This window comes from Sebastes fasciatus, chromosome 6 (assembly GCF_043250625.1).
Source record: "Sebastes fasciatus isolate fSebFas1 chromosome 6, fSebFas1.pri, whole genome shotgun sequence".
Taxonomy (NCBI): domain Eukaryota; kingdom Metazoa; phylum Chordata; class Actinopteri; order Perciformes; family Sebastidae; genus Sebastes; species Sebastes fasciatus.
The window spans coordinates 2,851,360-2,868,244 of NC_133800.1; the positions used below are offsets into that span (position 1 = coordinate 2,851,360).

General features: G+C 40.5%; 2 protein-coding genes and 1 long non-coding RNA gene across 5 annotated transcripts in view; 2 read left to right on the forward strand and 1 right to left on the reverse strand.

Moving 5' to 3' along the window:
- The first annotated feature begins 412 nt into the window (after positions 1–412).
- paxx (PAXX non-homologous end joining factor) lies at positions 413–6,992 on the forward strand. Of its 3 annotated transcripts, none has more exons than XM_074637165.1 (7): positions 413–635; positions 3,977–4,037; positions 4,127–4,176; positions 4,413–4,591; positions 4,792–4,842; positions 6,576–6,696; positions 6,779–6,992. In XM_074637165.1, exons 1-7 carry the CDS (start codon positions 532–534, stop codon positions 6,825–6,827), a joined length of 615 nt encoding a protein of 204 aa, XP_074493266.1. In that variant the 5' UTR covers positions 413–531; the 3' UTR covers positions 6,828–6,992. The 3 variants fall into 3 exon arrangements, with proteins under 3 accessions (XP_074493266.1, XP_074493267.1, XP_074493268.1); XM_074637166.1 differs by having other exon boundaries at positions 421–635; positions 6,603–6,696; XM_074637167.1 differs by having other exon boundaries at positions 478–635; positions 3,985–4,037.
- On the forward strand, positions 642–3,970 carry LOC141768801 (uncharacterized). Its single transcript, XR_012594215.1, has 3 exons — positions 642–1,416; positions 1,607–2,343; positions 3,284–3,970. It is a non-coding gene; the product is annotated as an uncharacterized LOC141768801 (long non-coding RNA).
- A 2,893-nt stretch (positions 6,993–9,885) lies between the features above and the next one.
- Positions 9,886–16,885, reverse strand: part of abca2 (ATP-binding cassette, sub-family A (ABC1), member 2) — a 116,323-nt gene continuing 109,323 nt past the window's right edge. The window contains exons 46-49 of the mRNA XM_074637117.1: positions 15,511–15,613; positions 13,066–13,203; positions 12,757–12,966; positions 9,886–10,740 (exon numbers count right to left, since the gene is read on the reverse strand). Coding sequence (XP_074493218.1) covers positions 10,705–10,740; positions 12,757–12,966; positions 13,066–13,203; positions 15,511–15,613 — 487 coding nt within the window. The 3' untranslated portion in view covers positions 9,886–10,704. The remainder of the gene's footprint in view (positions 10,741–12,756; positions 12,967–13,065; positions 13,204–15,510; positions 15,614–16,885) is intronic.

Consider the following 16,885-nt stretch of genomic DNA (forward strand, 5'->3'; position numbering starts at 1 on the left):
TATATTTCAGCTGCTTGGCAGTAATGTTAGCTGACCAGACGAAGGTCTCTCCATGAATCAATGCTGATCCTAGTGTTGGCTTTTCCTGCCTCAGCCTCCCGACCGCGGCCGGAGGGAACAGGGGAGACACCGGAGTTTTGGTCGGAGACGATAACGTAGAAGTATAAGAACACTTTCTGCTATAACATCAAAAGCAATAGCATACACCTTTGGTTTTACAGGCATTTTTAATTCATCAATAAATTCTTCATATGATAATAAATAACCATTTCTATTAAGTAATTGGCCAACTATTACACAGGACTACAGTATTCCATTATGAAACCATGTGTGATAGAACATAGTCCTGTTTATCAGGTCCATGAATCTCATCAGAACAAAAACAGCAATGAGGATTCTTCACCTCCGGGAGGCAGCAGAGCACTAAAACATTAAATCAGGCCTAGTGTGCCGGAAACAAGAAGAAGAAGAAGAAGACAGCGCTTTGTTTTGCTTCCGGGTCCTGTTCAGTGAGATCATCCAGAAGGAACCATGGAGGAGTCCAGAGCGTCTTACTGCTGCACTGTGTTGGATAGAAAGAACCAGTCTAAGTTCCTCTGCTACACACGCAGAAAAAACGGAATATTGAATGTGTGGTGAGTCGCAGGTTGAGTTTAAATACACATGAACGTGACTTCAGTAGTGTTCTAGAACAGAGAACGATGATACCCAGACCTTTAACCCTCCACTTTATTATCCCGGTGTCTATCAGGGGGTAACTTCTGTGTTAAACTGAATTACTGGGAAGTTTAACGACGTTACGACGTCATATTCCACCAAGCAGCGTGGACATTTACTGTTCAGAGTTAGAGTCGGATATTACTGACACCTGTCACCACCATACTGACAGTGGGAATATAAAGGGTGAAATTAAAGCTTCAGTAGGAAACATGTTTTGGCATCATTTGCAAAAATTCCATAATAACCTTTCAGTATATAATAATTCAACTGTCTGAGAGATACTAAACCTCTGCACCTGCTCATGGATGTTTTCTATTTCTTTTTCAATAGACTTAGACTTAGACTTTATTTTAATTTGTGAACAATACAAAGATCAATTAAACTGATACATAGGTAAACAATACATATAAAGGAAATGAAGGGATAAATAAAAACAAAAAAATAAGAAAATATGTTACGGGGTTAATATAAATAAAAAAATAATAGTCTCTTAAAGGGACTGTTTGTAACTTCTTACAGGTATAAATCAATCCGGGTCGGTGTCCCTTCCACGCTCACGTGTGGCTACGCTGTTCAGACTCAGACTCCAACACAAACTACACGGAAGCACCAAAACCTCTTGGTTGTATCTAGTGAAGCCCGTCTGTTAAACAGTGTTGGCCGCGGTCGGAGGACGCGGGGGAGACCGTAGCTTTGGTCTGCAGGACCGTAGTCTATGATGTACTCTGCTCCTCTGCTTGCCTTCACTCACACACCACGCTCGTTCTTGCTCTCTCGCTCCACTCTCACGTGCATGCGTGCACACTCCACACTGTAGAAGAGTTAGTAGCTCTGAGAATATCTAGTGAATGTACAGTGGACGTTTGTGCAGAAATAACTGCAGCAGCTCCTCCAGACCAACAGAGGTTTCCCGTGTCTTGTGAAGTGACGGGGCTCCGCAGAGAGAAACGTTATCGTCTCCGACCAAAACTCCGGTGTCTCCCCCGTTCCCTCCGGCCGCGGTCGGGAGGCTGAGGCAGGAAAAGCCAACACTAGGATCAGCATTGATTCATGGAGAGACCTTCGTCTGGTCAGCTAACATTACTGCCAAGCAGCTGAAATATAGAGTGATATTGTGCTTTTAGCTGACGTGTGTCGCCTCACTGTTTTGACGGATGCTCTCTCACATTCAGGTAGCGCGTGCACACGAGCGAGCGCGAGCAACAGGATGCTGACTTTCGTTGACTTAACAGCCACAGGTGTCGCTGTTAAAACCAATTTCTGATTCTTACAAACAGTCCTTTTATGTAAAAACATTAAAATGTGAACACAAACTCACCGTTTTACTAGCCTTTTTTTTGCAGAAGATATTGTCTTATATAATATATAGTTACATTTCTTTCTTGTAAACATCACAGTGAGGTTTAACTCTCACATTGCATTTATGAATGTAAAACATTGCGATAATGTGATTGATTAGAAAATACTCTTTCTCATATATTGTGTTGAACCTTAAAAAAACAAAAAAAACATTTTCCAGTAGAAGTTCAGTCACAGATAATATTTTCCAAGATAAACTTACAAATATCTCGCCACAGTTTACGGGTGTTTGTACATTTCCAGAACAGATGGACAGTAGTTTCAGTATGGGAATCACACAAGGCACAGATTAAATCATAATCACTTTTTAATTTAACAAAAAGGACCTACCTGGGTAACATCGACACTCATGGCTCTGTTTTCAGGCTTTAAACAATCTAATCCGTGACGGGAGATTTTGACCAATCACAGGTCATTTCAGAGAGAGAGCGTTCCTATTGTCTGTGCTCCGGCTGGTGGGCGGTGCTTGGTATTTCCTCAACTTGATCTCAACATGGCTGCCGGGTCACAAACTTTATCATTTTACAGCTAAACAGTACACTACAAGATGATTCTGAAAACATCTGAGGAGAGAAATAGTAGTGATGGTGAGATGAAGCTTCATGAAGCACTGAAGCTCTCCAGCACATTGGTTCGCTAAAGGGTTCATTTCACGAGGCTTCATCTGGGCTTCATGTGCACACAAAACCAACTATTGGTCAAAGAGTGTAAAACAGACCGATATATTCCAGATATGTGACTGCAGAGGGCAGTGAATGTGCTTGTGTAACTAAAGGAAAATGATAGATGGGATAGATAGATTTTGTTTTTATTCAGGAGTGATTCAGGAGTTCTCAACTGTATTTCGGCTTTGGGCGTCTTCAATGACGTCATTGGTCTAAAACGATACAAGCCTCAACACGCGTTTCACAGACGCTCTGAAGCCTCGGCACAGCACGTAACATCACTAGTTAAAATGCACATAAATGTGACCTCAATAGTGTTCCTAGAACAGAGAGAACGCTGAATCAATCTCCATTTAAATCCCACAGTTTATTATTCCGGTGTCTGTCAGGGGAATTACATTTGTGTTAGAACATAAAACAAGCCGTAAACTGATTTATTGGTAACTTTAGCGAAGATACGACGTCATATCCCACCAAGCAGCGTGGACATTTCACACGATAAGAGTTCGGGTCTGATATTGCTGACACCGGTCACCAAGATATTGACAGTGGGAATAAAAAGGCTGAAAATAATTCCAAATTTCTTAGTATGTAAACTGTATGCCGAATTGAGGAGTAACCCCTCCCCCCCTTCGGAAAAAAAAGATCAATCTTCATTTGTACTACAGTCTATACTAGGAAACATATAAACAAACAATACAACAACAATATTTAAATTCTGTTTTTCCACAAAACTGCAACTGCATTCATTTACAGTCATCTCCTTAAAGCAGCAGTGTGGAGAAATAGAGCCAATATGATTAAAAAAAAGTTATTTTTATAATATGGTCACTATATCCTGACAGTAGTGCATGAGACAGGTAATCTGAAAAAAATCATGTTCCTCTGTGTCCTCCGATGTCCTCCGGTGCTCCTAATTTTTGCCCAATGATGCCAAAAACGTGTTGCCTACTGGAGCTTCAAGAGAGTGTAACAAGTTGTAGCCTACAAAATAATATGAACAAATGCAATAAGGTTATGAATCCAACCCGATATCAAAGAGATTATCCTTTTCTAAAGGCCTATTGTTCATGTTTAGACCTTGTCAGGAAGGTGTTTATTCACTCTTAAAGTTATTTTTCAGAGCATATGAATTACATTGTACAGGTGTGTGTTTATGTCTGTATGTCCACCCTTTGTAAGGACACATGAGCAAGTATGATGTAATGTAACTGTTTGTTAATCTTATGGAGTTTGACAGATGCCGCTGACGTTTGGAGCACAGAGTACACCGAGGACACATTGAAGCAGTTTGTAAGTTTCACATGCAGACCCCCATGTTTGTCACACAGTGCATCAGTGAAGGTACTGATTTTTGTTGTAACTGTACCCGTTTGTTTTAGAGACAGAGGTTTGCCTTGAGATCTACAGAGGATTATATCCTAAAACTCAGGTGAGATTACAAACTGTCCTCCTTTAAAACCACTTTGTGGAATATCAATTATTTCTAGCAAGGTCCAAGAATCCAGTGGTGCCAGTAAAGCTGCACAGCCAGCAGCGGAACATTCTTTGTGTTGACCAGCTTGTACATGTCTGTTTGTGTGTGATAATAAACGAGTAAGTAAATGTGACCGTGAAACTATTATTCAGCCATAATTGAGGCTAAATATTCTTCTGTCTTTCCCTCAGGTCGGCCTGTGGTAGTGGGGATGTGTCTGTTGTGGTGCATGACACCAGTGCAGAGCTCCATTTGAGTTCCAGTCCAGGTGACCCGAGTGTGACCCTGTCCAGGCTGGAAGGCCCGCAGGCCACAAAGGAAGTGAAGGAGCTGCTGTTCAGGATGGCTGACAGCCTCACTCAGCCTGACAGTAAATGGACTTTGTTCTTGTGGCTCATTGCAGTTGTTTCACATTGAGTGAAGGGTTTGAGCTTATAATAATAATAATAACAACAATAAGTACTTTATTAGTTCCCTTGGGGAAATTAATTTATTTTATAGCAGCTTATGCAGAGTTAAAACTCACTGTCTTTTGGGAATCAATGCAGACTGTGTTTTGTCATTCCTCAGGTGGATCCCCCTCCGTCAGTCCAGTGAAAAATCACCAAAGGCGGCCCACAGGTATGTTTTTCAAGCTGTATACCGGTTGTGTGTGGGGGTGTGGGGGGAGGTATGGTTCTTTGCAGTATGATGTTTGGAACACAACAATGTAACAGCCCGTCGACTTATTTTACTTAAAGCTTCAGTAGGCAGTATATCTTTGGCGTCATTGGGCAAAAATTCCATAATAATCTTTCAGCATATTGTAATTCAAGTGTTCTGAGAGAAAACTAGACTTCTGTACCTCCTCATGGCTCTGTTTTCAGGCTTTAGAACATCTAGCCCGTGACGGGAGACTTAGACCAATCACAGGTCATTTCAGAGAGAGTGTTCCTATTGGCTGTGCTCCGGTCATGTGACCGGAACTTGGCGTTCCTTCAACAGATTGTACAATGGCGGCCGCGTCACAAACTTTCTTATTTTACAGCTAAACCGTGCACTACAAGATGATTCTGAAAACATCTGAGGAGAGAAATAGGCATTACAGTAACAGAATATTGATTCATATTTGATCAGCGCTGCCTAGTTTGACCGTTTGGTCGGAGTTCGCGAGTCATTGACAGTCGGCTCTCATAGACGGCAGCTGGACAGCAGACCTCAGATCAGCTCTGACTGCTTGTTTTCCTCCGGTCTGTGAAATCTTGCAGATGCCGTTAGGAGCACCGGAGGACACAGAGGAACATGATTTTTTTCAGGTTACCTGTTTCATGTACTACTGTCACGATATAGCGGCCGTTTTATAAAAATAACTTTTTTTAATCATATTTGCTCCAATCTCGCCTACTTCAGCTTAAACAGCGACACCTGTGGCCGTTAAGTCATCGAAAGTCAGCGTCCTGTTGCTCTCGCTTGTGCTCGCTCTACATAGACATGAACGAGCATCGCTCAAAACAGTGAAGCGACACACGTCAGCTAAAACCACAATATCACTCTAGCCACACGCGAGCGTGCATGGGACACCGACCCGATTTATACGTGTAAGAAGTTACAAACAGTCCCTTTAAGTAAGATTTTGAATGTAGGACTTTTACTTCTAACAGAGTATTCTACACTGTGGTATTACTTTTACGTAAGTAAAACATCTGAGTACTTCTTCCACCACTGTGCTCTAGTAAACAATTTAATCATAGACCCCCTTTACTCCGGCATTAAAATGCGTTAGTGCTTGACCACATGAAAGTAAAGTACAGGTGTAAATGCAACATCGGCCGAGGGCGCTGACCCCCTCAAGGTGTGGAAGAAGTTAGAGATTATTACTAGAGACTATGTACAGGTTGTGCAAAGAATGTTACTCTATTTACAGATGTTTTATGTTATAATACTTAGTGTATAATAGTAATTTATAATAATAATAATAATGATTACTATTATAATAATTATTACATAAATAAATAATAATTATTTATATATATATATATATATTTATTAAGTAAAATGTCTTTGAGAACCCTGAAAAGTGCAATAAAATGTATTATTATTATTATTATGCATTTCTGTACCTTGTATTATGAAATGTATTAAATATTGTTTTCATTTTTTTTATATTGTATTAAACTTATCATGACTGTAAAAATAAATGAATTGCTGTACAATATCTCTTTCTATTTGAAAGGAAATGTGATATTTCATGTTCAGTATATATTAGTATTCAGTAGTTTGGACTTTTGCTTGCGTCCTGCAGAGTTCACCTGAGGACTAGAGGAACAGGCTTGTGGTGAATTGTTGACGGTGTTGTCGGCGGTTTGTTTCACCAGCTTACAGAGATGATATCTTTTCTTCAGAGTTTGAACCCCAACAGCAGCAGAATGGTGCTCCATCAGTGACGACGAAGAAACGACTTCCAGGGGCTTCTCTCATCAACCCAGGAACTAAAAAGTACGACGTGTCCCTCATAAATCTCTACCAGTATTCTGCTCTTAGTGAATGTAAACCAACAACTGTTCATCCTTTTTTGCAGAAAGCGGCAAGCGACTGGCGTGGCCTTCGATGATGTAGATGAAGACTGATCCTCCAGACAACACAGTGTTCTCACATTGTGGCTGCACAAACAAAGATGAATGTTTTTTTAATCCACTAACACAACATTATGAATTTGTTGCTTTTTAAATCACAGCATGTATGTATCTACTTTCATGGCATATGATATTAATAAAAACCGGACTATTGATTTTGAATGGTATTTTAATCTGTCAATGAATGATGCTGTAACTTCTTTGATATTAGGTTGAATTTAAAGCTGCAGTAGGCAGTATATATTTTTGGCATCATTGGGCAAAAATCCCATAATAACCTTTCAGCATGTTGTAATTCAAGGGCTGTGAGAGAAAACTAGACTTGACTGAATTTCTCACAATTGTTTGGTGACAAAATAAATATGTAGCTCTCATTTCCCCATATTGTCCCGGTGCTCCCATGCTTGTATTTTGGTCTGAAGAAGGCTTTGCTGATGGAATCTGAATCCAGAGCCGTTCGTATAAAGCCCTCAGCGAGCTCCTCCTCTCCTCGTCCAACAATTCTGAAGCGTTGTTCATGTGCACCTTATGATTAAAAGCTTTTTTATTATGAACCCTACACTGTTTCGGACATATAAAGTAATAGTAATAATACTATTAACAACAACTGGGTAATAGTTTATTCTTATTATTCTTATGTTGTTAATATTGCAAATAATAATAATAATATCACTGTTGTTTTATGTGTTCTCTGTTGAGTAACTAAAGAATAAACCGGAAAACTGCTTTATATTTCCAATCACAAAATAGCTGATTTTTAATTTCCAGTATGAGTCAAATTCTTCAACCACATATTTGAATATACTTAGAATATATATTGACAAACAACATTAACAAATAATAATAATGATAATGCTTATCATGAAGTGTCACATGACAGCAGCCTTAATTGAATTTCTCGTGAATTTCACGCGTGGCGTGGCGTGGAGGCTGCATGATTCACGCATCGGGTGTTCACACCAGCTGCTTGTCTGCTGCGTTTCTGCTGCTGCAGCTGCTGCTGTTAGCCCTTTCTTTCTACATAGAGTTTGCCTTTTAATGGCCATTTCATTTCATTATAAATGTCCTTTATATTTATTTTAGACAGAAAAAGGTTAAGAAACGTGTGGTAATTTGTAAATAATAGTAATAATCCACAATTAAAACTCCGTACTATATTTATTCATGGAGCTCTCCAAGTCACTGCATGTTCTAGAACACTGTCCGCCACATATTTCAGAATAAAAGCCTTGTGTTCACAAATGAAGGAATTCTGTCCACAGAAAAAATGCTTGAGGGCTTTTATTTTGAAATATATGATATGATGTCACTATACTGTCAATAGATCACCTTCACTGTTGTTGCTGTGAAACGCATGCGGCACGCGTCAAAAATAGGCGAGACCTCTATTCTCTAGTTGAGACGTGTCTCACGCTGGCAGTGTGGCTGTTCTAACCTGTTAACATGGACGCCGAAATAAAAAACAACAGGGAACGCAGCCGCCACGCCCTCCTGACGTTCCTGGTGTGTTCCGGGCATTAGATAGACAGAGATATTACTGTTAGAAGGTGGAGCCCTGTGTGTGTTGGTGGCTTCGGGACACGTGTAGAGCAGCCGTCATTTTTCTGATTTACTTTTTGGTTGAGATTGCTGTTGATGAAGATGAGGTCGAGCTTGGTAGCGGGGCACTTCAGCATAACAATTATGCATTTTGCGAATAAAAGCAACAAATTTGGCACAGATGTACTTTTATATGTTATGAAAGATAGATATCAGGGCGCAGCAGCCATTTTTCAAAATGGCCACCAAAGAGGCGCTAAATATTCCAAAATGTTGCAGAAAACTGATTTTATGACTTGATGATTTCCAAGATTTGTTCAAGTTGATTAGACCAGATATCAGATTTTAACCTCAAGCTAAAAAGCAAAGCACATTTTATGAGTGGAGGTTGACCGTAACTCTTTTTCACACGGCAAAATAAAAGCACAAGCATCCAGTGCAAAGCAGAGTTCAGAAACAACTGTCTAATCAGACGTGAGCTTTAATGCTAATGTCAGATGTGTTGTCCAAATGAGAATCTGATGATGCATTACATCCCAAAATATAGTTATAAATCCATATAAAATATAGAGCAAAGTTAAATAATATTTGAAATATTATCTTTCTATGATTGCACCTAACTCCAGGGGTTGCTGGTGACATGAGTTACCTCTTTAATGTTTGACTCCCTAACAGACTGATCCCTGAGTCTTCTTGTCATTTTAACAAGCATAGCTCCAAGCTTTGATTTAGTTATAATCACAGAAAGATCCAAGTTAAACTCAAAGAAGTCATCCCACTGAGGTTCACCAAAATCAGTCTTATGGTCTTGAATATGTTTGATGACTTTTAAGTTTCAACTGTATTTTATAATAGAATTAATTCAAATACTTCAGCAACAAACTTCCCTCCAGCTTTACATTCTCAGTAAAGAAAGCAATGACAACATTCACTTTTCCTTGTTTAATGATAACCCCTTCAAGTAGGAAAACCAGTGCCAGAATAATCACCAAAAATTTGACTGCATTAGCTGTGAAAGAAGAAGTGAAACAGTTATTATTTTGACAGGACAGGTTACAACTCAATTATCACAAAACTCATTAGAGAGACCAGTTAAAACCACATGCCAACGTACAGTCAGAGAAACATCCATGTTTTTGTAAATATGGATATTTTGCACATTTTAAGTTCTCCAAATTCCATAGAAAATTACAAATACATCTGCAAATCATAAAACATGTATTGTACCCAAGTTAAAACGATATATTTTTCTGATCTGAGAGTTCCCTTTAGTATCACAGTGATGGTAGTGCAGTTATTGTCAGGGAATATAAGCAGAGTTCACTGCAGTTTCAGACTGTTAGATTGCTGATTACCTTCACTGGAGATGGAATTATTATTATTATTATTATTATTATAATACACTGTGTCCGGTTTATAGAGGATCTTCTTGGCAGAGTCCACAACATAATATGTTAAAAGCACAAACAAGAGCATTCAGTAGAAAGAGACCAAATGTACAGTGTCAAAACAAGTTGATAGAAGGGAGGCACCATCAGTAACAATAATCATGCCATTTACATTCTCTCCATGTCTCTGACATCAGGTTCAAAGAAAAGGCCAAGAGCTCGCACGTATGTCTACACCCGGCACGTCCCAAGGTGCATTTCACTAAATTCTCTGTTATTGCAAAATAAATCACACACGTCAGTCCGTAGCCGCTTCAATATCCAAAATAAATCGTTCTTCTTGCCACAGAAAAATAGACTGTATTACATTACCAATAGGAATCAACTTCATCACAGCATGCTCTCAAGGCAGGTCTAGTTTGGTACAGTAACATGGGCCCACTCTGGTTACATGAGGCCCTTTGGTAGGAAGCGCGTACAGCCAACTCAAAGTAACCTGTGCTGTCAAACACTTGGTTTTTAACATCTCACCAATGATATGTTCATTCACTAACAAGGGTAGCCTAACCTACTGTATTCATCAGCCATTTTTGAGATACATTCTCAAAAAAATAAATAAAATGGAAACATTGCAGGACAAAGTCTTCAATCCAAATGCAAGCCCTCCTGCTGCTGTGTCTCTACCTGCAGGCTGGACTCTGCAGGTCATCACCTCTGTCTGTATGATCTGACCTAAACCACCTCAGTCCCTCCTGGGATAAAAAAATTTGAGGCTGAAATACTGAACTACTGGTCCTAGGTTCCGTGGTGCAGAGTGTTTTGGTCCTCTTCAGGGTTAAATGAGCAGCTCCGTTCTGCCTCCAGGCCTCAGAGCTCAGAAAGATGGGTTTGGGTTTCCCCCTCCTCTGTCACTCTCGTCGTCTCGGCTCTTTAACTGGCTCATTTCAACAGAGAGTGTCTGTGTTGAAGGAGAGCTGCACCTGCACACACACACATCCATACAGCAGCAAACAATATAAAATAAGAATAAAGAAACCAAGGGGGGAATTCTACCAGGGCTCCACACCTGAAAGACGCTAAGGGACAGAGACACGGAGACATGCTCTGACTGAAACTCAGAATGAATTTTGAAGTGGGGGGGACATCCAGTTTTGGATGATGTAACAAGACTGTGGTGGGTGGACCTTGGACCCTCTAGGAGGGTCCGGGGGCATGCTCCCCTGGGAGCAAACACCATGCAGTTGTTTGCATGCAATAGTCTACATATGTGTTATTTTCTCCGATTCTAAAAATGGTGTGTTTGGATATTTCTGCATACTGGGGTCCCTAAACAGTCTTGGAATTACATAAGTTGGGTATCACTGTAAAACTGAGCCCAACTGTATTCATGTTTGATGATGTTAGTCCCCATAGTAACCATTTAATGTAGTGAGACCATTTATTGAAATTTGACCTCACTGTATAAAATGACCTGTGGTGACCTCTAGGATAATCACAGCCTCGTGAAACTTTACAGCCACAAACTAGAGACCTAGAGCATTCAGAGGATGGATGGATCAAACTAGAGACCTAGAGCATTCAGAGGATGGATGGATCAAACTGGAGACCTAGAGCATTCAGAGGATGGATGGATCAAACTAGAGACCTAGAGCATTCAGAGGATGGATGCTTTCCTAGCTAGATTGACAATAAGGGGGTTACTGAGCAGTTCACACAACAGAAGTGCTCGCCATCCAGTCACCAAAAAATGCAATTCTTGCAGAAAATGTCAAATGTTTTTGATACAAAAAAATCCCAGCATGCATCTATGGTGTTCCTCAAGGTCTTGGTGTCTTAATGTGGTATTTTGGAGGGATTATTGATCATTTTTTATCAATTCTCCAGTGGTAAAAAACATTTACATTTACATTTAGCACCAAATCTGTGTAACAAATGGTATCAACCCAAAAATTGCTGCAACTACTTATGAGACATAAGTGAGCATGGGAATGACCATCATATAATTTATTCACAATTTATTTTAATTAATGAATTAATTATTTTTTATTTCAGATTCATGACTAGAACAACTTGACACACGGTGCTGAGCTGCATCTCTAATTAATCGTCAGGTTTTCCAGCTTTCAGGTGATGTACTGTACACCACTTATATGTGGCACCGACTTTTTATTTCCCCCTGAACACCCCCCTGTCTCCCACCCCTACCCCGCTAACAAAGGGGGGAGGAATGGTAAGGGGGTTAAAGTGCTGTTTAGTGCTGTATTGACTGAACTTTCCTAGGCCATGGAAATAACATCAAGGAGGGGGTCTAAATGTACTAGATTTTGGTACTTCCAATACTACGTTCAAGGTCAATTGGATAAAGAATTATATACAAGGAAAGGATAAACTATGGTACATTATTCCAGAACTTATTTTTGTAAGAATAGGTGGTATTGAATTTCTTCTGCATTGCAATTTTTATATAAATAAGATCCCTGTTAAACTATGGAGGGTTTTAATGGCTTAAATATATACATATATATATAAATGAACCAATAATTAATTATAATAATTAATTAATTGTCACCATAAATAAATAAATTTACAAATTAAATGAGACATTAAATATAAACAGTTAATGTTAAATTGATATATTTAATGCCATGCCTGCTTTGACTACAGAAAGGCAGGGGTGAAAAATACGGGATGAATACTGTTACTCTCAGGAAGACAGACTAGGGGGCTGCTGCACCTGTACCTGTGCACCCGTACTTGTGCACATGTACCTGTGCACCTGTACCTGTGCACCTGTACTTGTGCACATGTACCTGTGCACCTGTACTTGTGCACATGTACCTGTGCACCTGTACCTGTGCACCTGTACTTGTGCACAGGTACCTGTGCACCTGTATCTGTGCACCTGTACCTGTGTGCTTCTTCTGGAGCTCATGTTTACCACAAAATGTAAATAAAATAAACAAAAATTTAAAAAAACGCAGGTGTGATCCACTCACCCTTTCCTCTTCAAAGCTGATGAGTCCTTCATCATCATCGCTCTCTAGCTCCTCCGGCGCCTCGCTGATCAGAGCGTTGAGCTCCGTGTTGGCCGGCCGAGACTTCAGCAGGTTGAGTATGCGCTGCAGGGGGGACTGTCCTCCACCCGGGGGAGACACTTCCTGCTGCTCCAGGTTGTCACTCTGCTTCTTGGCAAAGTTGACAAATACCTGAGCAGAAAACATAAAGGTGATTTATTTGATTTATTCCATTTTATCCTTGTTGAAGTCCTGCATGAAGTTGAGCCAGAGTGTCACAGGCTGACTCACATTGTCAAGAGTGGTCTGACTGACAGAGTAGTCCTCGATGCCCAGCACCTCCACCACCTGCTCCATCTTACTGAAGACCTGAGCCAGGGAGATCCGCTCAGACTTCAGCTGGTACTGGACCTTGGTGTGATGACGCTCCTACAAATATGACAACAGGTGGCTTAATGTCTGAACACTCAAAAAGAGGGAGACAATAATCTCCTCAAGGTATTTACCAAACCTCACTCTGCAATGTGAAAACAGTTCTTCTGGAAATATGAAATGGAAAATATCGAACAGGACAAAACCAAAAAAATGTCTTATTTAGAAAGATCATTTGGGGACAGGGTTTAAACAAGTTGGGAGGGGGGGTTTAAACATTTGGGTATGGAATTTAAAAACTTGGAGGGGTGTTTAAACACTTGGAGCAGGGTTTAAATACTTGGGGCAGGTCTCATCTCCAAACCGCTGCATCACACAACACACTTGTCAATGTCACAATGCACATACATGAATAGAACATAGATCATACGTACACTCAGGCATAAACGGTCTTAAATTCACACGTTGCATGTGAGACAGTAGTTCTTTAAAATAATAAAAGGTAATAAAAGATAACAGTTTTAAATAATAAAACCAGGTATAATCAAACTAGATAATAAATACTCAAGTCACAATATTTTAGTCCCCAATAAAATCCTATCGTATAATACTACTTCTTGTTGCTACATGATATTTTGATGGAGGATGGAATGAATGAGTTTTTGTACCGCTGCAGCCTGAAAACTCACATTCTGAACTGTCCTGAACCGAAACCTTGAATTCTGGATTCAGAATGTGTGTTGGGCGGTTTTAACGCTCTAATGGTTTGTTACTTTGAGCGACACCTTTCACATAGTAATCATATGATCCATTAATAAAATTAATATATTAATTATAACCACTTTAGGATAAAAATTTGATTTAAGTTATGATGACATACCTAGCGTATAAATCTTCCATAATAACAATCACTAGAAAATAAACGGTTGTGATAAAGCTTGCAATATTTTTTAACCTTGACCCATCAGGTTAGAAAAATGGGAGTCATGTGGGGGGTTCTGCGGGAATATGGGGTACCGGGGTCGCTGTTACGAGCCATCTGGTCCTTGTAAAACCAAAGTGAGAGCTGTGCCCGTTTACCCGGCACAAAGTCAAACGCATTCCCGGTGGGTGTTGGCCTCGGCCAGGGTTGTCCCTCGTCACCGATCCTGTTTGTGATTTTTATGGACAGGATCTCAAGGCGCAGCCGGGGGGAGGAGATTGTCCGGTTTGGTGCCCTCAGAATTGCATCTCTGTTCTTTGCAGATGATGTGGTTCTGATGGCTTCATCAGACCTTGACCTTCAACACACACTGGGGCGGTTTGTAGCCGAGTGTGAAGCAGTCGGGATCAAATCAAATCAAATCAAATCAATTTATTTTTGTATAGAGTCAGTACCCTCTAGGTCTGAGGCCATGGTTCTCTGCCAGAAAACGGTAGTGCCCTCCGGGTTGGGAGTGAGTCACTGCCTCAAGCGAGGGAGTTTAAGTATCTCAGGGTCTTGTTCACAAGTGAGGGAAAAATGGACTGGGAAATGGACAGGCGGTTCGGTGTGGCGGGTGCTGTACTACACCGTTGTGGTGAAGAGGGAGCTGAGCCGGAAGGCAAAGCTCTCAATTTACCAGTCCATCTATGTTCCGACCCTCACCTATGGTCATGAGCTTTGGGTAGTGACCGAAAGAATGAGATCGCGGATACAAGTGGCCGAAATGAGCTTCCTCCGTAGGGTGGCCGGGCTCAGCCTTAGAGGTAGGGTGAGGAGCTCAGACATCCGGAGGGAGCTTGGAGTAGAGACGCTGCTGCTTTGCGTCAAAAGGGGCCAGCTGAGCTGGTTTCGGGCATCTGATCAGGATGCCTCCTGGACGCCTCCCTTTGGAGGTTTTCCGGGTACGTCCAACTGGTAAGAAGCCCCGGGGTAGACCTAGAACACGCTGCAGAGATTATATATCTGGTCTGGCCTGGGAACGTCTCGGGATCCCCCAGGAAGAGCTGGAAAACGTTGCTGGGGAGAGGGACGTATGACGGAATTCCCTGCTAAGCCTGTTACCCCCACAGCCAGGACCGTGCAGTAAATAAGTTTAATATGTGTGAAATGAAACTTCTGTTCTAACATTACCAATTGTTCAGTCAAATCACTGTTTCTTCATGTCTTCCTAGACATGATACACAAAGGACAGTGTGCAGGATGTTTTGGTTCTTTCAGTCATGTTTTTGATCCAATGCACCTGTCTATATGACTCCTGGATTTTGTAGTGGTCAGAAAAGAAAAAAAAATACTGGGCACCTGCCATCAACCTGAGGGGCAATATTCATCAATACTCTACTTTCTTCTGGAGCTCAGTGGACAGACTGGTACAAAGGACAGAGGGTGCTGCAGTGATCTACCTTCAGCACGGCCTCAGGGAAGTTTCTGTTGAAGAATCGAACCACCTCCTTCACATTAGAGCTGCTCTTGGTCCTCACTGTGATCATGTAGCCATCCCCAAACCTGGAACAGGATCAGAGAAACATGATTGCCAAAGTTTTTTTCTTTTTAATACTTGATTTTTTGTATGCTACGCAACAGTAGCATAAGTACAATACAACACAGAACAAATAGTTGTCATAGGGTACTCAGACATATACTGCATATACATTCTCATTTCCAGTTATTCCATATTTCAACAATTAAAAGATAAGCACATTGTTTTGACAAACATTACCTTTCCAAAGTTTGGAATCTCCTGTTTGAATGACTTTCATCGTTTTAGGTTGTAGAAAGTCCTCTTTACAAACAGATGCTATTTAGTATGAAGGGTTTGTTTTGTACATGGTTCAACCAAACTGACCACTGCAAAGGCAGAAAGAGACCGAGATCCCTCTGAGCAACACTTTAATAAGAATAAAATAAATCAGCAGTGATTGGTAAAAGGAACAGCAAGCGGAGCAACAAAATGTGTGCAGATTTAAACAGGACCAGGTTTCTATTTCAGTGTCAAGTGCACAATAATGCAGCCCAGAACAAGCTGCAGTGTGTTTCACTGTTGTGGTTCAATAATGATCGAGGGTCACTTGCGCTTTTCTGGAATGGAAAAGAAATTCAAATGGTTCCAACAGTGGGGACATTGACTAAATGGAAGTTTGAAACATTTAATTATGTTTCTTTTGGGGCAAAAACTATTTCAAATGTAATTGGTGTCTGAATTATTCTGTTTTTATCTCTGTTTAAATAGTTATTATTAAAGGAAAAAAGAAAACTATTAATATAACAGGTGACTCCAAATGTTTGAACGGTGTGAGGGTAGAGGGTGGAGCTAAGTACAACCGAGCGCTGAATAAGACATTTGTAGGTGACCAAAATGTTGCAATTAACTTTCAAGAACTGAAAACACACAGTGAAAGGGTTAAAGTTCTCAGACCGGACAACGCCGTGGTAGCGACCTGTCAATCACAAGGTAGCCCCGCCCTAAAGCATCCCCTGCTTTATGGTCTATCTGACTCTAAATGGGACCATAATTTACTAAATGAACATCATGTTGTGTTGAAGACTTGAAACTAGAGATTAAGACCATAAACTCATGTTTACAATGTTTACTGCAACCCAATAGCCAGAATTATTTTTTTTGCCATTGTATGTTTCTGCACGCCACGTGATACGTTGAATGTGGACGTTTCTGAACCAAAAAAAATGTCATGAATACTTTTCATATCAGCCTTGTATCACTTGCAGAAATGCCCAATGACACATGGTTAATGTGAAACGATTGGTTAAGTTTAAGCA

Excerpts from the sequence above, each read along its gene's own strand:
- paxx (XM_074637165.1), top strand. The coding sequence starts at position 532 with ATGGAGGAGTCCAGAGCGTCTTACTGCTGCACTGTGTTGGATAGAAAG. Across the intron at positions 4,038-4,126 it reads AGGACACATTGAAGCAGTTT|AGACAGAGGTTTGCCTTGAG; the intron begins GTAAGTTTCACA and ends CGTTTGTTTTAG. Across the intron at positions 6,697-6,778 it reads ATCAACCCAGGAACTAAAAA|AAAGCGGCAAGCGACTGGCG; the intron begins GTACGACGTGTC and ends CCTTTTTTGCAG.